The sequence below is a fragment of the Typopeltis vanoorti genome, chromosome 22 (assembly GCF_054136105.1).
Source record: "Typopeltis vanoorti isolate ZY-2024b chromosome 22, IOZ_Tvanoo_1.0, whole genome shotgun sequence".
NCBI classification, from domain to species: domain Eukaryota; kingdom Metazoa; phylum Arthropoda; class Arachnida; order Uropygi; family Thelyphonidae; genus Typopeltis; species Typopeltis vanoorti.
This window is the reverse complement of record NC_143570.1, coordinates 73770957-73795692: the sequence shown is the minus strand read 5'-3', so window position 1 is coordinate 73795692 and position 24736 is coordinate 73770957. Positions and strand designations below refer to the sequence as shown.

Sequence of the window (24736 nt, the reverse complement as noted above, 5' to 3'; positions counted from 1 at the left end):
CCATATACCGTTGCAACAGACTCATAACTTTTACTTTCTCACTCTTGTTTTTTGCATGTACTAACAACTCATTGATATCTTCTTGTATACCACACCTGTTGTCTGATAAATCATTTGTACCAGCCAAAATTTGCATCTTTCACCTTCACTCTCTGCATTTTTACAGCATCATTAACATCCTTAATCTTGGCACTAGGAAAACAAGATTTCGAAACATTCTACTCAAGCACTCCTCTTATAAATGAATCACCATACAAAATTCGATCCTAATACTCATGTTTTTTCTCTTTCATAACTCTGCTTCCTCTCCCCAATCACATTTTCACACATTTCGTCATTAGACTCACCACTATCATTCACAAAATACTTACAACAAACACGCTCTCCAGTTTCGTTCTATTAATCTGTCATTCTATGAAGTGCAAATATTTTGTATACCCTGCAGTGAACAAAATCACAAGCGTTGAAATCATCCACAATTTTTTGCATATCACTGCCATGATGCATAACAATGTACACAATAAAACAAAAATAAAAGCTTTAAAATCCACAAAATTAACCATACTACTCCTACAGTTAAACAAACACTCATAAAAAATTAGTTAATTATTGCCAAATACTTTCAAAAAAAGAACTTATCTTTTGGCACCCAAATTATGCATTCAAAATAGAAATGGGATAGACACAATGCAAGATATAACAATAGAAAATGACCTAAACTAAGGACATCATTTATGTTGAAATTTCTATAAGAGAAAATTATGTAGACATGGAATACAAATAAATAATTTACCAACTCAAATTAATTATTTACAAGCCAACATTCTGCTAGCATCATCAAAGGCAATTCAAGATTACACACTCAATGAAGACAAACCAAGATAACCTGGATAACGGACAATCAAGTGCATGGAGGGTGACAGCGGCGCTCTTTGTGGCGATTCCTACTCTTAATGCTGAGGGGTAGATAGGGCGGTGTGCCAAAATCTATGTAAAATCATACTGTCCATTCTGTTATACTCAATTCAATAAACTTGTTACAAACTCAACAAACACACTGCCAGGCAAGACATCATTCTAATGCAAAACTCCATGCAATTTAAAACCACTATACAAAGATTTCAATTACACGAGAGCAATTGCTTAGTAACCTTCAATGTCATCACTTTTTATAAATGTTCCAGTAGATGATAAAATAGTTCTCCTGTCCAAAATTTATTCCCCTGATGTTTACCAACTCTTTAAGCACTGTATTAATTGAGTCATTTTAGTTGGAAAAACCAGTTCTTTAAACAAATTGAGGTGTAGCAATGGGCTCCTTACTTTCCCCTCATTGCTAACTTATACATGGAATCATCTGAATCTTTGGCATTAATTCCTGTCAAACCCAAAGTTTGGTTGAGGTATATTAGGTAATGTCTTTGTCATTTGGCTACATGGCCCACAGGCTCTCTAACATTTTACATATTCTCAGTAATATCCATCCTTGAATCAGTTTCACTGTTGAAGAGGAAAAGAAGGGTTGCCTTCTTGGATAATTTACTTCCAAGGCTAGCAGATGTGTCTCTCATGTGTTCCATTTACCTGCAATTCTACACATACAAGCAGATACCTGTATGCTGCTTTACACCACCACCATCCTGTCCAGAAACTTTGGAAATTTCAAACCTTCATCTTCCATATACAGTTAATATGATACACTGCTTGTAACTTTTGTATCCCAAAATGCATAATTTTACACTTTTCCACATTAAATCGACATGCATTATGTTTTGCCCATACTGCTATTTAAATCATTTTGCTTGCTCTGTACATCAATTTGATTAACTATTACCCTATGCATCACAGCAAGCAACTGGATCGCTCCCTTCAAATCATCCTATATCATTTATGTACAAATTAAACAGCAGTGTTCAAGCACAAAGCCCAGTGGCACACCACTAGTGTCACTTGCTTTCTCCTGGATTCTGCTCCTCTGTAGACTGCTTTTTGATATCTGTCTATCCTTATAACCAGTTTCCTATCAATCCCCATTTGTTGCAGTTTGTGTAACCAAGCTCCATGTGGCATCCTGTCAAACAGCATTGCAAATTCCAGCAGTAGCATCATGCGACCACACAATTTATCTGACTCGGTTATCACTCTATTATAAAAAGTTAGTAGACACCAGGAATTAACAACAGGAATCACAACAGAGAGTGCCACTGTCACCCTCCACGTACATGACTGCGCTTGTTATCCAGGTCATTTTAGTTTGTTGTCTTTAATGAGAGTATTTGCATTCCATGTCTACATAATTTTATTTTCTAGAAATTTAAATATGGAAATAAGCTATGGATAGAATGGAGACTGATGGCTAGCAGGTTGGCAAAGAGGAAAGACAACAAGGAAGAGATGGCAAAATGGACTCCTAATGATTTCTCAGTAATAATGGATGAGAAAAGCTGAAAAAAATGGAATGAAAAAACTGAGGAGACCTATGTCCAGCAGTGGAATTCATCTGTTCACTGGGGCATCCACAGATGTTGTATGTTTACTCCAATGCTCAGTGATGTGTCACACCAGGCCTTGCCATGTAGTTCTGGTGTATGCTTTTCTGGAGGCTTCAACTCTCTAAGATCAGTCACTCCACACACACACACACACACCATCCATATCATTGACTGTGTACCCCTTCCTCTTTTTCCAGGAACTTTACGTTCTATTATTGTTCAGAAACGTCCTCTTTCCATCCCAGGTTAAAAAGGAAGAAGAAAACTAAGCACTAATATTACTACATGGTGTATCACCATTTGTTGATACACTATTTTGTTACCTATATATGAAATACATGACTTCTGCATCAATTCAGCTTTCTGTATATCCAGAGATATAACTCCCAATGGTGAGACTTCCATACAGGATGAAATTTGTCTGGGAGGTTATCCTTCTCACAATGCAAAGTCAATTGTCTCTATATACAAGCAGCCTATTAATGAAATTACTTAACAGGCAAAGTTTTGTTTGCTTATACTTGAGTAAAGGATAAAAACAAGAATAAAATGGCTTGCTAAGTATTATTTAAAATGGTTTGATATATTCTCAAGGAATAAATTTTTAGCAGGCTATATACAGTGCAGTTTGCCACAGGTTGGATATTCCTGATTTACACTACATGTAACATCACCATTAGATTTATGTCCTAATCATTAAAGAATATTTCTGATGCAGTCATGATAGAATGAAAATTATGTTATATAGATAATGCTTATAAATTATTTTATTGCAAAATGTGTCCCTCTTTAAACAAATATGAAATGTGTTTGTCTAATCATAAAGGTTAACATATTGTATTATAAAAACATTGCATTTATTTAATTTTTAACAAAGGTGACTATGTATAAGTTTCTTTCCCTAGGTATCATGGCCAAATACCAAAAAAAGTTTTCAAACACCACAGCACAGACAACGAGAAAACTGTGAAGAAACAATCATACTAAAGTAAAAAGAGTTGACAAGCATTTAATTACCTCTCTTTTTCTGCCCCTTGCTTCTTTGTTGCCCTGAAATGAATCCTTTTTTATTAAAGTTTTTCTTATAATATAACCTGCCTCTTGCAGGAGATAATAATAAACAGATGAAGAGTTTTAATATTTAAATGAAAATGAAGTGAAGAAGTCAATCCTCCCTCTGTCAAAATATATTTATGAAGTACAACAATAACAAGTAATCTGAAATACTTTTTTGGATTATTTCTTATTTCAGTCCTACACTGATACATATTAAAAGGGGGAAAAAAAAAACCGCTAGAAAACTATTACAATAAGTAGCTATATAAAAAAAGAACATTTTTACAAAGTAAATCATACTGGGGATAAGAAACCCAAGAAAATCAATTCAAATGCTTGAAGAATTTAGAGAATGAATTTTTAAAATAAGTTCTTCAAAATTATTCTTCAATTATCATTTACTTTTGTTCAGTAATGGAAAAGTTTAACATTTCTTCATATTAATAAATACATGTTATTATTTAAAACAACTATTTCAAAGCTTATGCAAAAATCAGTAGAAAAATTTAGATCAAAATGGTTACTGCACAGCTGAATAATAAAAGGACATTACAGAATGTGCTAAGAAAGAAAGAAAGAGAAAAATGTATAGTTGTGTGAGAGAAAAAACAGCTGTTATCAGATACATATCAAGTTATGCAGATATTAATCACAGTTAATTATAAAACACATATCCTGGAAATATATATGTATAGCATATACACTCATTCCTTGACTTACGTAATTCATGAGGAATGTAGGCTTTGCAAAAATAGATATTTATTTTAAAAAATTTACTTTTATGGATTTTCATCACAGACATTTCAATGCCAACAGACTACTATTATTTTAACACACACACAGTGTGTGTGTGTGTGTGTTTTAGGATTAAATGACTGGGAAACTGAGATAAGAAATAAAACAAATTTTAATGGCATGACTAGTTTCATCTTTAACAGACTTCTTGAGGTGCAAAAGAAATAAAAGAAACAACCAATAAAAACCGTAAAGGAATTAACTCTAAACAGTACAAAAAAGAGGTTAGTGTATGCATTTCAACGTTAATGCGTTAACATTTGTGTATTTAAAAACATTCACTCTCTCTGACTTCTATGTTGGGCATATGCGTGCGCTCACAATCTCGTGCACACCAATATTGTATAGCAGTACAGTGACAGTGATACAAGTTATAACTTAGGTTATTATTGAGATGTATAGGATTGAGAATGATTTCTTTAGACTCTACTGTTCTTCTCTCTAATTCATCAGAACAACGGAAAATATTAGTAGACTTGTCCCATAGTACTGGATGGGTGATTCTCTTTATTAGAATTTGTGGCAAAACAGAACATGGCTAGACTCAGCACTGACTCATGTTCTCCTGTAACTTATGTCTCTCTGATGTTCTGCGATGTGTAGCTCAATGGATTTCTCTGTCTGGCCAAAGTATAGCTTATCAGATTTGGTGTGATTGTGACATCTCAATAACAACCAAGTTATAACTTGTCTGACTGTCACTACGCTGTTATACAATATTGGTGAACATGAGATTATGAGCGCATGCACAACAATGAAGTCAGAGAGAGAATGTTTTGAAATACACAAATGTTAACGCATTAACGTTGAAATGCCGCTAACCTTTTTTTGTACTGTTTAGAGTTATTTCCTTTACGGTTCTTATTAGTTGTATATTTTATTTTTTTGCATCTGAAGAAGTCTGTTAAAGACAAGACTAGTGTTGCCATTAAAATTTGTTTTATTTCTTATCTCGGTTTCTCAGTCATTTAATCCTTAAACACATGTACCTCAACAGATTAAATCAGTCTTCTAACATATATATATGGAGAGAGAGAGGATTTCACTTTCAATGATGTTTAAATATACATACAGGCTAAGCATTTCACAGACATTGTATGACACCATTGCACTATTATGAATCTAGCATAAATTGTTCAGTAATTAAGAAATATTTTATTATAATCTTATGAAAATATATTTATATAATGCTAAAGCATACATATGAAGGGTTACGTAAACCAGGGAATGATTGCATATAAAAAATTAATGCTAATAAGTTTAAGGGTAATTAATTTAATTTGTAATAAAAAAAAAAAATACAGAATTCTTTTTAAAATAAACCTCAGATTATTCACTACAAGAATAAATTAAAAGCCATTTTATTATGCAGATAAGAATTAACTTTAAAAAATGTACAAATACACATACAATTTATATTTATGTAGTTGGTGTAAACACACACACACAAAGGCCTTTGTAATACATAGAAGTAAACAGATGCAGTTCTTAAAATATATCCTGCAGCATTAACATTAGACAACAATTACCCAGCATAATAATAAACAAATGAATGTTAATTTCTCTTGTCTATATTTATTTATAAAATCTAAATTCCACATAAGATAATTTTTAAAAATAGTAATAAATAAAATTTAATCACAATAATAAAAATATATTAAAAAAAGATAGATACCAGACAAGGCATTTAAAAATAAAATAGAAAAATAGCACTCACAGGAGGATAATTAAATTACTATGCAAAGATATGTATAAATTACTTATATATGCATAATATATAAATGGAATGTAATGTAACATAACATAATGCATACATATCAAGAGAACACACGAGAGGTCTCCAGACCTATAACATGAAGATGCTGTGTGGGGGCAAGTGATTTGAGAGAAGCAAGAAATCTCAATGTGTTTCCTGAAGACCTGGAGGCTATACATTATGAAAAACAGGATGAGAAAGACTGTTCTAAGTACAGAGGTATGCAGAATGAAGGAAGAGGATGAGAAGCTTGGTTTGGTGAATCTGTGTGTGTGGCTTAGTTCCTGGCTTAAGCTCATCTTTAGGTTTAATGAAGTGAAAACAGAACAGTGAAATGAAATACTTATTAAAGACAGGTTTAACCTCTCAAATAGTCACATAGATAAAATATATGCTTTGTATCCATATTATTTCTATAATAACCAAAGGTTATATTGACTTCAATAGGCACTTCACATCCATATAATTAAGGTCATATGTACACATCCAAGCCAGTACAGTAGTTAATAGTTACCATACTGGTTACTTCACTTGGAATGACATCATACATAAACAGCCAAGAGCTCTCTCCTCCCTTCAATTTCTATATGGAGCAGTTTGAAAACATGTTCTTGATAATACTGCTGTTCTCAAACTTTCTATCTGGCTAAGATACACTGATGATGTGTTCTCCATTTGTCACATGGCTCAGGCACATTTGACTATTTCCTCTTCCACCTCAACAGCCAGCAACCTGGAATCTACACTATAGAAAAAAACCGATGTCTTTTCTAGACATTCAAAATCATATTATATATTCACAAAATATCACTCTTTTTTATCAGTTTACAGAAAACCTACCCATGGTGGGTAGGTTTACAGTACCTACCTTTCTGTACCATGGGTAGATATATATATATATATACAAATTTTCCCTACCCCCCCCCCCCCCCACACACACACACAGCCATTCTAATAGCATCATAAAACTCTTGTTAACAGAGCCTCTAACTACTGCTCAAAGCTGAATTCTCCTTTGCACACCATACTTTCCTAACTAATGGCTACAATGCCAAAAGATCAATAAAATAATTTACCTCCTATAACCTCATATTCATCTCAACATAGCGATAATTGTAATACTATTTCCTAAATTTTCAGCATCTCAGAGAAAAAAAAAACATTCAGAACTTTAAAGAAATATAATCTCTCTTTCAAACCTCATATGAAGCTGACTAACCTCTTCTGTTACTAAATATTAAATTCCTCTCCTCCCTATTCTAGCTGTGTACAAGGTTCCTTGTTCTTGCTGTGTGTCATATTATGGATCCACTGGGAAATCTAATATCTACCTTGAAAAACATAATAAATATATATGCCACCACAACTGTGGTCAGTCAAGTCTGACCACACCATGGACACCTTGCACAGAATGAAATGGAAAAAAACTACTATGCTTCAATGCAGCAATACATACTTGACTTTTTTTTTTTTTTTTTTTAATCAGCAGCAGATTTAAAAGCATAACACAACCATATTTATATATTGGCTGTGTGAAACTTCCCAAGATTTGGGAAACAGTAATTCTCAGACCTCTCACAGCCAAGGCTACCAGCATCCATAAATTTAGGAGACCTCCTCTTAGGGCTTTAGGTTTATAGTTTAACATCTTCCACTTATTGTTTGTGTTTTGGGTGTGTTATTATAATTTTTATATTGCAATCCAGATGATATCTCTGTGATAGAGACAAAATGTTGGAACTATCAGACCTGTGTTTAATCATTTCATTAAACCTAAAAATTGGAGAGGAAAAAAAAAGATTATCACATCATAAACTTATTAAAGAAGTTATGATAAAAATAATTTAATAAAATCTGGAAATTGTTATATTATTTCTGTATTCCACCCACACGGGATTATGAATGAAAGCTTCCAAGATTTTACTAGACAAAATTATATTCATGCTTTAATCTTTTACCCAAGCATAAGCAAACAAAGTTGGAATATACAAAAGCCCTGTCATGAAGTATCTTACTAGGTTCTTTATATACAGAGGCTGTTGACTTCATATCAGCTGCCTCAGTATCCCATTATGGAAGCTAGAGCACAGAGAGTAATAAGTTTAAACCACAGATAAGACCTCAATACATGTTGACAAGGGTTTGGGTAGTGACCCATCAATAAGCCATAAAGATACTTCATATGCAAACTCCATTTGTTTATGCTATGATAATAAAAGCAGTACAATATCTTGGTCTATTTTAATTTACTTTGTAAATGATACTAGACCAAGTTTGTTTGTTTTTCCAAGCAGAAAAACTTCTTAGAGCTATTTCTTATCCAGAGTATTTTAATAATACGATGATATATAATTTTACTACTTGTATATGGAAAATATACTCATTTGACTGCATAAGATTAGTGACAAAAAAAAAGATAGCCTTTGGCCGCATGCGATAAAAAGGAGCTGAGGACTTTTTTTCCTATCTCTCCAACTATCCATCTGTCTTTTCATTCTCTTAATAATATCAGGCTCTCTACCACTCCTTATATTAGATAAGAACATAGTTTTTCTTTTGCATTCATATTTTGCTGTTTGCTAGTGGTGGTCACTCTCATAGCACGGGATTATTCAAGCAAGCATTCATAAGATGGACGAATTAATCTGCTGGTAATCTTATTTGGGATTAAGAGATTGCTGGTGGAGCAGTTTATATTTTGTAATACAGGATTACTTTCAGCCACATCACAGCCATAATATCACAGTGGCTCAGCTACAGCATTTGCTAGTGGTGGTGGAAAACTGTTTTTATATAACAGGATTTTTTACTTTTTGTCTTATGACTGAAATGTTTATCTTGCCTCCCCCCCCATAACTAAATGTAGATTTTGGAATGAAATCTCAAGGATGTGAAGAGAGAGTAGAGACAAGTGACTAAGGTTGTAAAAGAGATATTAAACAGAGTGAGTGTGTCATAGATATTTCATGAGCCAGAAATGAGAGACTTCTTGGAAGAAGGAAAATGAAACAAGAAGTCAATGCTGAAAGCTGTGAAACTGAAAGTGTTGCAGAGAATGGAGTTCCAGGTTTAAATCATAGTGAAAGAAATGAAAGTACAAATGAGGTTACTGAAAGTAGCAGTAAGATAGCATATGCAAAAGGTAAACCAATGGACTGTAAAATAGCATGCATGAAAATGTGACTGACCTGGTAAAGAAAAGAAAAAGCAGTGAGAAAGTAATTCAAGATATGAAAATGGAGTTGGTGAAGCAAGAAATGAAGAAATTGTGCAGTGAAATGATGAGAATAACAAATATAAGAGAAAGGAAGACTGGAATAAAAGATGACAGTGTGAAAGAGGTATCTAATGATTCAAGAGTGCCCATGTATGAGGATTTGATAATTAGGGGCGTGGTTAATAAGAAGATGCATAAGGAAGAAGTGAGCAAGAGTTGGTAGTTATAGTAGGCACAAAGGATCTGGATGGCAACAAGGAAAATATAAGGAAGAATTTTTGGAAGTTGCTCAGGAGAATAAAAGATAACAGTGTGGTAGGAAAGGCATTCAGCATGATGCCCAGGTATGATATTGATGAAACAAGACTAGTGAGGATTATTAATGGGATGCTAGAGGTGTAAAGAGAAAGAAATTCATTTTGTGAAGGTGTGGGATGAATCTGAGTGATGGATGGAGCTGTATAAAAGAATGTGCCTCTGGATCCTCTCCACAACTTCATCCGTATGGAATCCGGGGGTTCAGATCTGTGTGCAGTAGTCTAGATGTGGCCTTATTAAAGCCTTATGGGGGAACAATAAGCTCTCTATCCCTGCTTTTAGTGTGTTCTTCAACCACCACATAATCTGATGTACTATTTTGGTTACCTTTGCAATATGCTCTAAACTTCAACTCCTCATCCACAATCATACCGATGGCCCTCTCCTCATCATTTCCTGCAATTCTGTCCCATCAATATAGTACACAGCTTCTGATCTCCTCCCAAAGTGTATCAACCTTACACTTGGTCACATTAAACTGGCAGCCTTTGTCCATACTGCTAGTTCATTTAAGTCTTCCTACAGGATCTCTGCATCATCTTCATTTACCATTGCTCTCAGTTTGGCATCATCAACAAACAGCTGAATATTTCCTGTCAGATCATTTCCAAATCATTGATATGCAAATTAAACAACAGAGGACCAAATACTGAGTCCTGTGGTACACAGCTAGTCACCTGCCTTCTCCTGGACTAAACTACTCAATAAACCACTCTTTGATATCTGTCAAGTGGCCACCTTCTAATCCAAATCACCAAATTCATATCCATACCTATTTGCTTCAACTTATACAATAGAGTTCTATTTGGAATCTTGTCAAATGCTTTTGCAAAGTCTAGTAATATCACTGAGTAGCCATTTCCCTCATCCAACTAAACTGTCACTTGATTATAAAAAATAAGCAAATTACTAAGGCAAGATTTGCCCTTCACAAAATCATGTTGTTTCTTATAGAGTATCATATGCCGGCCTGGTTGGCCAAGTGGTAAGTGCATCTGCTCTCCAGCCAAAAGGATGTGGGTTCGAATCCTGCTGTGGACATGGATTTTTGTGAATGTCTGTGAAAATGCTAGTGGTGGACAGTAGATGGCATTGGTGTAGATGATTGTAGTTGTGGTTGGTTGTAGTTGGTGGATTGAGTAGTGGAGACAGAGAGTTGTAGAGTAGGTGCCCTCCCTCGGCGAGTCCTTGGAGGTGTCATGTAATAATAATAATATATTATATTCCTATTCACCCAGTCCTGAATTCTGTTTTCTCCAATTTTTCCAATACCTTAACCACCACTACTGAGATGCTAATTGGACTATAATTTGCTACTTCTGTTTTGGAGCCTGCTTTATGCAATGGGACTATTTTGTCCTCTTTTCACCCCACTGGCACCTTCCTAGTACTAATGCTTAAATTAATCAGTTTCGCCAGAGAAGCTGATAATTCCCTTGCACATTCTCATAATACACAGGCAAATATGCCAACTAATCCCATGGCTAAATTCGTATTGACGTTCTGCAATATTTTAAGCACCCCCATTTCTTTAACCTCTATTCTCCTATCTGTCAATGTCACATCTGGCATATGCCACCACCTAGAATGGTACCTGCAAAATCTCATGAAGTAATTCAACTATTTGGTTGGATTTCTTACCTCCCCACCATCAGCACTTTTTTTAAGGTTATCCTTCCACAGTCATTCCTCCTTTTACTTGCTACATACCAAAAGAACTATTTAGGATTACTTTTGGCCTCATCGGCTAGATTTATCTCATAATTACCTTTGGCTTTCCTTACCATATTTTTTACCTTTCTTGCCTGCACCTTATACTGTTCAAGGCCATGCTGATCAACTTTTTCTGTATAATCCCTGCACAACCTTTTCTTTGTGTGCAACTCTTGCTTAATGAAGTTATTCATCCATCTAATTCCTACCTGATATATCCTTCTGACTCTAGGTATACATACAGATACTGCTTTCTTGAAACACTCCTTGACTACCTTCCATGCACCATCAATATCTCTTCACTGCGAATTTCTTAAGCTATGGCTGTGCTAAAAGCTGACTCCTCAGTTTGTCATTCCACATATATCTCTTCTTAGTAGAAAATTCTGCATGTCTGGCAATTTCACAAGGTCAAGACTACATGATCGCTTTCTCCAAGTGGAGGCAGCATAGCAAGATTGGCTAGTGTTAATTTCTCTGATGCAATGATCAGATCCAGCACTCTTGAAACTCATGCTCCCTTCATTACATGTTGCCTCAGGTAATTATCTCTCAGCAGCTGTATAAATTCCATTTCTTATCCTGCCTATAACCTTTCCTCCTCCTAAGCTATGTCCCCGTATTTGAAATTAGCCATAATAATTACTCAATCTGTACTCATTATGCTAATCTGCAGGTGCATGCAATATACATTCTCCCTTTTACCCCCTGGATTATAGCACTAGCCAATTACATGTTTAGTACTATTGGCCATATCTAACACCATATAGCTTGAAATGAATTGTCCTCTGTATTCCTGTCCCCTTGTTGTGCTTCTACTCTTTTTGGCTTTAATTCCTGTACTATCATTAGCAATCCCCACACCATACTGTTCCTTCTATACTCTCTGAAGACATTATATCCCACACATTCTATTCGTATGACCATATCATCTTTGATCAACCATGTCTCATTAACGTATATGACTTCTGGCCAAGTTGTGCTAGCCAATGCCAAAAACTCCTCAATCTTATTTCAAACACTTCTGGTATTAGTATACATAAACTGCAATACCCCCTTCATCCCACAACCTCCCTTGCATCTTGGGTTGCTTAATCCACTAAAGTTAAGAACCTGGGATGCTACCTTTTGCATACTAAGTTTTAGGTTGCCTGGACGGATACTCACCTGCAACCCCCCCCAACATTCTAGTTTTACTGGCATTGTACTTCTGAACGTTCACTGAACTACACTTTCTCAAAACTCCTGACCCCAAATCCATTCAAATTAAAGCCATATATCTTATATAAATCATTCCTTCCATCTAACTCACTCCACAAATCCACAATCTCCACACCATTCCTCCTGCACAATCTGCACACTGACTCATTCATGATCATCGCTCTCTGTCTCAGTTTGCCTCTGTCATACCATGGCAACAGACACATAACTTTTACTTTATTACTCTTCTTGTTTGCATGCACCAGCATCTCTTTCATATCTTCTTGCATGCTGCACTTGTTACTTGCTAAATCATTTGTACTACCCAAAATAAACAACTCTTTCACCTTAACTCTCTGCATCCTTACAGCATCATTGACATCCTTAATCTTAGCTCTAGGAAAACACATTTTCATCACACTCTCCTCAAGGACTCCTGATATCAATGAATCACTGTACAAAATCAGATCCTTATTTTCACGCTTTTGCTCTTTCATGCTCTACTTTCTCTTCCCTTTCTTCTGCTTCTGTGTCATACCATCCACCAGGTGTTTCTCTATTCCAAGTCAGTACAATAATTTCTGTAATGGTAGAAGTCAAGGTGAGAATCATGAAAACGGATTTCTAATGAAATATATCAAAAGTAACAATGAAATACTTACCAGACATTTCAAAATTGGATAAAATCAGTAATGTTTTTCTGTTGAGCTGACCTTCAAAGTGAACATAAAAATGACCATACCAAATTTTGTTAATACTGGTATTTGAGTTATGGTGAACTATCCAGGGCAAAGACAGTGCCTGCATTCTGGCTCATACAATCACTTGGACAGTAACCGCCCTAAGGATAAATGTTTCAAATGTGTGAAGGCTGGACAAATCACGTCTGTGTCCCAAACCTTGTCAGAAATGCAAACATTTCTGATTATCATATCAGAACCTGTTCCTTGACAATTTTTACTGAAAGATCAAGAGAGCACCAGAAGAACCTATCAGGATTGCATATATACTGGAGTCTAATAAAGAAGAGTTCTCAGGTCATACAGTTCAGTCAAACTGGGTGCTTACAGTCAACTACTGGACAAGATCGCAAAAAGTACTGATCAGAAATTACCCAGTAGTTGACTGTAAGCACCAAGTTTGACTGAATTCATTTTCTTTTGACTGAAATTCATTGGACTGAAATTAATTTCTTCCTTTGTATTTGGTTTTCAGGTTGTTACATAAATTTTGTTACTGTTAATTTTAATTAATAATGGTCATTTCATGGTTGATCGGGAAGGTAGCTCCTGGTGTTGCTACCTTCCCGATCAACCATGAAATGACCATTATTAATTAAAATTAACAGTAACAAAATTTATGTAACAACCTGAAAACCAAATACAAAGGAAGAAATTAAAAGCTGAGCTTATAAAATGAAAAGAATCAACATTCAGAAGAGACTCAGATGAGTTCATGGACTTCAAGGAACCATCTCATGCTGATAAAGAGGAGGGGGGAAGAGAGAGAGAGAGAGAGAATTAAAGAGAACATATGAGTACACTTATGCAAAATGTACTCTTGGTTCTTTTATGAATACCATCTATATTTAAAAAAGGTTCAAATTAAGAGCAATAGCCATGAAACTGAAATAATGGCAACTGCAAAAATTCACAAGCAGGATACACACTTGCTGCTCACAAATTGAAGACTGCATCAGATTCATCCCAAATCGAGAGGGTAAAAACTTCCAGTTATACTTCACTAATCATATCATCAGTGGTGAGCTATGGAAATTTTAACAAAGGGCTTGCATCGTCGAGCAAAAAAAAAAAAGCCGTATTTCATACAAAAACATTTATTAATACAGCTTGTGTACAAATGCCAATCAAAATGTATGAGGGGACAATCAACCTGTAAAGGCTATCATTTTTAAACAAATATTTCCTGATCTAAACATGAAATATTTGCACACAATCATCTGTGTTAATTTATCTTACATAAGAAAAACATTTTTCTTATCAAACTATCAAAATATAATAAGAATAAAATCTTTTATAATAGCACATATGAAATAGTCCGCATCTTTTATAAACAAAATAAATTTCTTTGTTTGCGATAGAAGTTTTTATGACAAACAATCTATAAATAATAAATAAATATTACCTAAACACAATAATATTGAAGTGCGTTATATTTCTCTTTTGTTTTTTTACTTCAAGTGATAATCAACGGTACCAATTAAGGGGCATTATTTTATAGTCCTATTTATTTATATGCGATTACCAAAAGTGAATTCTTATTTATAAAATGATAGTAACAGTAACTATAATATTTTATTTAATAAAATCACTTTGTTAGGTTACAGTATGAGTTTTTCGCTTAATATATTTCAAAAAAATGTTTGTTTTTTTTTGTTTTTTTTGAAAAAATAAAAAAGTAAACAAGAAGAACATGAGGCTCGCAAATTTGAGAAAAAATTAACTCGGGCAAGCCCCTTATAGCTCACCACTGCATATCATATCCCTTCTATGTTGCCTCATTAAATGTAACAATTCTACAGGGGTGGAGTAGGGGTTCTAATTCCTGCTCCCTTTCTTCCTCCCATCCCCAGTCTTTCCATAATATCCAAAGGGATGCAGAATGGGGAATATCAACAAGAAACTGGAAATACTGTGGATGTGTAATAACCAGCCAGGGCTTCTGACCTAATGTCCAATCCTCACCTTCTCATGGTGCACCTGTTAAGTATCTACCTGAATACTGAACGAAAGGATGGACTGGCATTTTGGGATTTAGCTGACCAAATTGTATTCTTATTGGATTAAACCACAATGTAAAATGATAGTTGTAATAAGGTTTATAAAAGCACATGCTTCATTCAACAGAATGGTTCCTTGACAATCCTTCCAGGAACTGCAGTCATACTTATACATTGTGCACTATATCGTGCAGGTGGATATTGGAACTGTATTAAAAGCCTCACATGAGACCCAAACAGGAGGTGACCCCAGAAGTGGGAAAGTAGGAAATGCAGAATTAAAAGTAGGTCTTGACTTCAATGCTCCAATAGCAGACATGTGGAAGATACATAACCCTCATCTCCAGGTTTACACTTATTAAGATAGTGGTTCCCAGCTTTAATGAATTTACATCACCTCTTCTCTTATGAATAGCATAATTCATATCATAATATGTTAAAAATTTTTTCACTTGGTTATACTATAAATGAAAGATGCCAAGAATATAATTTCTTGGCATCTTAAATTTACATCAGATCATAATCCAATCCTACTCGAATTCCACTAAATGAAACAAGTAAAGATCAATTCTGTACCTTGGAGACGACACCAAATTTCCCACTGATTTTTTTAACCAAACTCCAGATCCTCTATTCCAATGAAACAATGTTACCTGGGATGAAGATAAATGGTCAAAATTCAAAGAGGCAATAAAACAGAATATGATTGAAAGGAACATAGTCTTTTCTCAAAAAGAAAAAGTTAAAAGACTGCATACTGATTTATAGCAAACCAACATAACAGTTCAAACTGCATTGACATCATCAGAAACATCAACATACTTATAGAATTGGAGAGGCAGAAACAAGTAGAAGAAATAATTTTGAAATAAGAGTACAGCAGCACTCAGCAGATACCCCTTCAGATTCATTCTCCAACAGACAGTTCACCAAATCCTGTGAAAAAAGAATTTCACTCAAATCTCTGCAGGTGGTGATAACATCCGCCACAACAGACACCCTTCAAAAGACCTGTCATAATCAGTAGCTGAATGCGAGACAAGAAAATTGCCACCAGCAGATGGTCTAGGGATAGAACTTTACTGTAAAGACTGGAATTTTATTCTTTCCATGCTATAAACCTGTATCTGTCTCTTTTATACAGGTCTTTTAATTTTTCCTTTTTTTTAGGAAAGAGTATATTCCTTTTAAGCATGTTCTGTTTTACTGCTTCTTTGAATTATACACTTAAATTCCTTTCTCTCCATAACAGCAAGTGAATTTGTAGCCTAGTCAGCTATACTGTCCTTATTCCAAAAACTAAGAGATTATATCTTTGTTATGTTTTGGAATAAGAAGACCTATTTCTCTAACTGCCTGCAAGATCCCTTTCGCATTATCAACAAGAGGCTCAAAGCAAGAATGAGATACATAATCAAAAGAATGTGTGCTTGCTTCCCGGCTGCACAGTACATTTTAATTTGTTCCTGCTACATAATCTACTATGTCTGGTTAATATGAAAAAGCATCCAATGGTGGCACACTTGATGGATCTTACCTCACATACAAACTTTTGGTAATGGATTAAAACAATAATATAACTTCTTGTCTTTTATAATTTACTTGTGACCAAGCTGAAAAATATTCTATACTACTTCTGTGAGTACAGGAGTGGCAAATCCTAGATACCTGATGTTGGACAAAGCCTTACTTCATGTAATATACCTCTGTTATATTATCTGGAGACTGGACTATACTCTTCTTTCTTTCTTTCATTGTTGCTCCTTCCCCCCATGGTATACAGTATTCAAAAACTAAGGAGAATCATTTCTCCCCACCCCTATCTCTTGTAGCAAGAGTCTACCTTCTCACCCAGTTTATTTTAATCAGAATAAAGACATATCCAGTGAATGTCAGATTTATACATTATACACAGTATGCACTCACTATGGATGTAAGTGAAGATGAAGCAGAAGAATTTTACAGCAGATTGCAATAAGTAGTGCGCAGTATTTTCCATTCTTCATCCTCTTTATGGCTTCCTTCACTTCCACTCTACTAATGTTCTGCACCATCCCCTCATAAGGCTCCCCATCTTCTCTGTGAGTCTTTGCATTTTCTTCATTCAAAATCCCTTCAAAGTATATTCTCCATCTGTTTCTTATATCCACATCCCTCCTTAATACCCTTCCTTGAACCTTTGATCTGCCTCACATGTACGATGTCCTTTGATGCCTTATTTCTACATTTTGCCAATCGATAAATCTTTCTCTGTCCTTCCTTTGTTTCTAATTGATCATAAAGGTCTTGATATGCCATGGCCTTCATCTGTGCAACAATTCTCTTGGCTTCTCGCTTTTTATCTCTGTACTCCTCTCTGTCCTTTTCCACTCTAGACTCGTCCCACTTCTGCTTTGCCTTCCTCTTAGCCGTTACTGCTTCTTGTACATTATTATTCCACCACCAACCCTCCTTCTGCTCTCTAATCTTTCCAGATGTTTCACCAAGCACCTCAAATGCACAGCTTAGAATTACTTTTGAATTATGTCTCCACCAGTCTTGTACACTTTCTAGTCCATCCGAAATTCTCTCTAACACCTTCTCCCTAAAATGGTTCCTCACACGCTCTTCTTTTAAGCGAAAACACTTAATTTTCTTCCTTCCATGGCTTCCAAAGGTTCTTATCTTTGACTTTATTTTAAAGTCTGCACACAGCAGCTGGTGTTGCTGTGCCACTTGATCTGTTGGGATTACCTTACAATTTGTTACTGCCTTAAGATGTTTTCTTCTAGTCAAAATGTAGTCAATCTGTGAACTATTATTGCCACTTCTAAATGTTACCAATAAATAACAATAAATAACTAATAAAAATAAATAAAAAATATTTAAAAAACTATCACGGCTTACACATGTAAAAAAAATATATAGAATTTTATTTTAAAAAATTCAGTATATTTCATCCGTTATGTGGACAATCAGCAAGCAGATTATTAATTACATTCAAAGCATGAATCACAATAATGAGTCATAAAGTATGCATATACTAACTCATGTCTCAGTTGCAGCTGAAGTATATGATTACACCATTAGAGTTCAAAGGAACAATCGTAAAAGTTGCATAGTTAAAAAATAATTACAAAAACTATTTATTACAAACGTCAACAGCGAGGAACATTGGAAATCTGTAAGAAGATGAGGTAACCTACATTTCAAGAAAGATGACTTACATAATAGATTTGTGTTCCTTAAGTGTTGTCACAATGCTGCTATTATTCCTAATTTCGTTAAAATTAAGGAGGCCATCAAGTTACATTCTGTGCAGGAGATTTATAAAAAAAAGCATGCAGGCTTTATTAGTAAATCAAATATGTGAAACTAAGAAACAATTTTATTAAAATAATGCACAACTTATGGAACTTGAAAATACTTTAAAAGACATTCTCGATCAAGACCATTCTGAATTAATTTTGCATATTTCACTATCCTCAGCCATATGAGCACATTTCATCTATAAACATAAATTAATTCATAAGCTTGAAATATTAGAAGGAAGATACTGCCACAATATAGCTCAGTCCACCCATAACAGCAGGGTTACAAATTTAACCAATGGACCATTAATAAATGACAAACTAAATGTTTTGTCTAGTACAGAATAAATTATGTTTTGAGATTAAGTTTTAAAAGAGGTATACCGTGAGTAGACATATTGATACAAAATTAATAATGGAAAAAATTCACGTATAAAAATTATTTAATAGTATAATTTTCGCCTATGTGTCACAGGCATCTTCAGTACATTAAGCTCAAATTAAACAATAACCGACAATTCCAAAAAGCACCACCTAAGTAGCTGGTGTAAGATAACTAAAAAGGTCAATAACTTTCCTAAAAATAAAAATAAAATAATAATAATAATACTAAAATAATAAATAAATAAATAAATTAAAAAATAAATAAAATAAAAAAATACTCTTTTCTTTCTATCTAATGGTTATAAGAATTGCTTCATTAAAAGAACTTTGAGTAGTTTTAATATGTCTTCCTCTTCAAACACAGAAGAAATAATGTGCATTACTATCCCTTATGTACAAGGCATCAGTGAACGTATAGCAAAAGTTTTAAAACCAATGAATATTTTTGTTGCCTTTCAACCGTTTAGAAAAATCTCCGCCTTTCTCACTTCTCCTAAGGACAAGCTTCCACATCTTAATCATCCAGGTGTCTACCAGATTCCGTGCTCTTTTGGATTATCTTATTTCGGACAAATGGGAAGATCTGACTCTATTCGGCTAGAAGAACACCAATCTTATATTGAATACTTTAAACCTGAAAAGTCTGGACTTGTATAACATGCCGTCTTCACTAGACACAGAGTTCATTGGAGAAAGACAAGAGTTCTTCACAAAAGTCAGTTTCTCATGGAACACCTTTATAAAGAAACATGTGAAACTCTACTTCATTCTCCTAACTTAAACAGATCAGATGGCTTACGTCTATCCCCTTTATGGGAGATAGTACTTTACAAATCAGCTAATCTTTCCTAACTTTTTATTGTATTTATTTTTTTTAAATTTTTTTTTTTATTTATTTAATATTTTTTATTTATTTTATTTTATTTTTCATTTTTATTTTATTTTTAGGAAAGTTATTGACCTTTTTAGTTATCTTACACCAGCTACTTAGGTGGCGCTTTTTGGAATTGTCAGTTATTGTTTAATTTGAGCTTAATGTACTGAAGATGCCTGCGGCACACAGGCGAAAATTATACTATTAAATAATCTTTGTACGTGAGTTTTTTCTGTTATTAATTTTGTATCGATGTTTTGAGATTGCCTAACTCTATGCAAAGCAAAACCACCTCCTTTAAATATACCCATCACAGAATTACAAGCTCTTCAGTCCCTATGCCAGAACACCAATATTGTCATCATAAAGGTTGACAAAGGTAATACCACATTATTCATGAATACCACCAAATATAATCATAAAGTTAATATCTTATTGAGAGACAGGTCAACCTACAGTATGATCAGCAGGGATCCAACAAAGAGTCATATCAATAAATTAAATAAATTCTTAGACAAAGTACAATCATGGGATGCCATTGCTGTTGAGAGGTTGCGAATTCATTATGACTGTCTGCCTCATGTCTATGGTTTTTCTAAAATACACAAGGATGGCAATCCACTATGCACAATAGTGGAATGTATTGGCTCTCCCATTTACTACCTTGCAAAACATCTCTCTCATTATCTTCTTCGGAATCTCAGTGGCACACTAGCTCATATATTAAAAAAATTTTGACTTTAAAGAGAAAATAAAAGATCTGTACTGTTCACAATAATGAGATTATGGTTTCCTCTGATGTAGCCTCCCTATTCATCGACATACCACTACAAGAGACTCTTCAGTTTTTATCATCTGATTTCCCAGAAGACATTGTTAACCTATTTAAATTCACCATCAGTGCAGACTATTTTATATGCCATAATGTTAAAACAGATCAAAGAAATAGCAATAAGAAGTCCTATCTAACCAACATTACCTAATTATTTTATGAACCATCTAGAAAAACAACTCTTTGACACTATATTTCCTCAACCTCGTATGTGGTTATATTTTGCTGATGATATATTTGCAGTCTGATCCCAATCTGAGTCAGCATTACTTAAGTTCCTAGAGAAAATAAACTCCTTATACTCCCATATCAAGTTCACTCTTTAATGTGAATCCAACAATAACCATCTATTCTTTTTGGATACCTTAATAATTTGAAATACCAGAAGACATGTTGAATTTTTAGTTTATTGGAAGCCAACCTTTACTGCAGATATGTTCACTTATCCTCATACCATCATTATTCACAGAAGATGGATCTGCTCTTCTGATTCCCTTTTGCTAGATGAACTGAATACAGCAGCTCTCAAACCAACAAATTTAAATAAATACAGATGCAAGAAACTTCCCAAAATTTGGGAAACATTAATCCCCAGAGATCCCAATTTACAACTTAGGCCTCCTACAAATGCCCATAGAGGGGTACCTCACAGAGGGCTTTAGTGTTATATCCATGTATTTCATTTAGAATTGTGTAGCACCTTTGCATGCATGTTACAAGTGTTAGTTTGTACCTGCTGAAGCAGTATCAGTGACTGAGATGAAATACTGAAAGAATTAAAACAGTTTTTAATCCTTTCTTTTAATATTCCATTAAACCTCCAACACGATGAAATAAAATTAAAAGCAATCTGATGTGTAACGGATACGACAAAACTAACATTCAAAAAAAATTATACATCATCATCATCCTCCTCCTTCTACCTGACTACAATCCAATGCAGAAAGAATTTCAATATCCTACCAAAAAAATACACAGATTATGTGCAAATTCAATCTATACACTTCCTTCAAACCACCTTGGAAACTTTCTTCTTACCATCTACAAAGGATACATTACCACCTCTTTCTTTATGAGGTGTCCATCAGGAACCCTGCTCTTGTCATCATTGCTAATTTGGACAGATGGCCCATTCTGCCTTGATTAGAATCTAAGAACATCAAGACTATACTACATTTTTGTAATCTGACAAGTCTAGCCTTGTTTCTCAAGCTATTAACATTAGGCAGAGAGTTCTTTGGAAACAGGCAAAACTTTATTCCAGCAGTTTAAATTTGATTATCTTTTCCTTGAAACATTCAAAATGCTATGAATTTGACTGGACCTCAACTGCTGAGACTGCAAGTCAATCTCTAAGTTTTGGGACGTGATCACTATTAATTGTTCATCATTTTCTTTTAGTAAATATTTAAATTATTTTTATCTATGCAACTTTTACAATTGTTCCTTTGAACTCTATGGTGTAATCACATACACTGACTGCAAAGTAGTCAATGGGCATCCCCATGGGCAAGGTGCATCATGCTATGTAACAAGTCACATGTTTTGCAGTCAGTATAAATTGGAGGAATAGGATGATCCCAAGTCAGTGCAACTATTTCTGGGTGAAATGGCTGTGAGAAGGGAACTGACAGAGTTTGAAAGAGGCATTGTTATAGAATGCCATGTTGTGGACATATGTGCTCGACAAATTGGGCCATCCCAGGTCAACAATCAGTGATAACACAGAGAGACTGTTCACTGTGAATGACACAGTGAACAACCCACCACACTCACTGAACATGACCATGGGATGCTACAAAGGATAATATGTAAAAACCACTATTTGTCGACTAACAGATTGAATGTGGAGTTTCAGACATTAACTGGAACAGGAATCTGCACAAAAACATTCAGAACTGAGTCACACAACATGGGTTTCCATGGTAGGACTGCAACATGCAAGCCCCAAATACCCAAACCAACATGCAGTGTCATCTTCAGTAGTGCAAAGAGCGTGTGTACAATAAGACAAGAAATAACAATAAAACATTTCTTGTTTTATTGTTATGGAGCGACGGATCATGCTAATCCCTCTACTGAACAGGTGTGAGTGTGGTAGATGCCCGGTTAATGTCTCTTACCAGAGCGTGTAACTCCAACTATAAAATTCAGAGATGGCCATGTGATGGCATGGTCCTGTTTTTCCTGGTTTGGCCTGGGACCTCTGTTTGTGGTGCCACAAATGTTGAATTCGAAGTGGTATTTGAACATTCTGGACAATCCTACTTTGTAGCATTTCTACAGAACTGGTCATTGTCTTTTTCAGCAAGATGGGGACCATGTCATAAGGCTGCTGCTGTGATTGTGTGATTTGTGGACATGACTGTCACCACACTTCACTGGTCACCAAAGAGCCCTGATCTCAACCCTAATGAACATCTGTGGGATGAAATGGAGTATCAGGTAAGATCAAGAAATGTTTGCCCCACAATATTCCAGGATTTCATTACATGTCCACAGGAAGAATGGTCCAAAATTCCTCATCGATTGCTATTGTATGCCCCTTAGGATTGCTGCAGTCATTGCAGCAGGAGGAGGTTCCACATTTTATTAAGGTGGGTGCCGGGGCTGTTTTTTCCTCCCATTATGGTGTCCGTTGGCTTCTTTTCAAAGAGTGTACTTCAACTGCAAATGAGACCTGAGCTAGTATATGCATGCTTTATGACAGATTATTGTGATTCATGTTTTGAATGTAATTAATGGTCTGTCTCCCTGATGATGTCCATGTAATGTTAGGTGAAATATATTGGAGTTTTTGAATAAAATTCTAAATATTTTTTGTTGTATGTGTAAGCCTTGAAAGATTTTTTTAAATATGTCTAATATACATTTTCCATTAAAACTATTTAAAATAAAAAATAATAACAGATAAATAAATACATTAATCAATACATAAATAATAATAAAATCCTGAATACATTACAAATACACAAACGGAAAGGAGAAAGTTCTATTAAAACATTCCAGTAGTTATATATCACAATATTTCACATCCAGCATGGACTCATTTATCACATATGACATACTTCTGTCCAAAGCAGGTTCCACTCCCCCCCCCTCTCAAAATTATCAATGTTTATAGGAGGCCATTTTCAATGTTTTTTTTAATTATTATTATTATTAGTTTTTGAAATTTTTTTGTTAACCACATCAAGTATTTTTGAACTGTCTCAAAAGTAATGTTATGTAATTTTAGGTAATTAAAAAAATCCAATTTAAAATATTAATTTATTGATGCAGCTGGAATAAAGTCTAGTAAGTCGATATATCTACATTGTATATCTCTATCTATAAATCTATCTCCAGAGTTATTCAATATCAATTCTGACCCCATAATGAAGGAATAAGGCAACAAACCTGATAGCACAATTAAAGATGTTAATCTGTCTGTTATTTCAGGCAGATCGTGTTATACAATTAAATAAATAAAAATCCAGGTCAACAGGATTTTTAAATAAACTGAATGCCTAATATCAAAATAGAGTTGGCATGAAAAGCAGTAATAAAAAACACAAAAACTGATCAAACAGAAAGAATATGGAAAATATGAACTTCATCCTGAATGGAGACCCTTTAGAACGAGTAAAATACTTCAGCTTTGTATGCACAATTTTTAGAGAAAACTGCAACTTAAATTTTGAAATAGATAACAAAATAAACAAAATTAGTATGATGGAAAATAGCTGAATAAATTTATATGGAATAAGTGAGAAATTAGCTAAAACATTAAAACGAGCAATGCTCAAAAACCAATTTTAACTTATGGATCTGAGAGAGTTGGGTTAGAAATAAAATAGTCAATTAAAGACTAGAGATCATAGACATGAGATTTCAGAAAAAATTGGGGAGTGAACAGATGGCATAATCATAGTAATATAAAGATATCAGAACAAAACTTACTATTGTTATCATTTAAGAATAGAGACCAGAGCTTAGATGGTATGACCATTTAAATGAGGAGAATGAGAGAGGAAAGGCCAGCAAAACAGGTGTTTGGTCAGGATGACAGTCCAGAAGATGACCAAAA

The 24736-nt window shown here is 34.4% G+C and overlaps 1 protein-coding gene across 1 annotated transcript in view; it reads right to left on the bottom strand.

Moving 5' to 3' along the window:
- kto (mediator complex subunit kohtalo) overlaps nucleotides 1-24736 on the bottom strand; it is a 693083-nt gene that overhangs the window by 134957 nt on the left and 533390 nt on the right. Inside the window, exon 36 of the mRNA XM_090412482.1 lies at nucleotides 3510-3542. Coding sequence (XP_090268608.1) covers nucleotides 3510-3542 — 33 coding nt within the window. The remainder of the gene's footprint in view (nucleotides 1-3509; nucleotides 3543-24736) is intronic.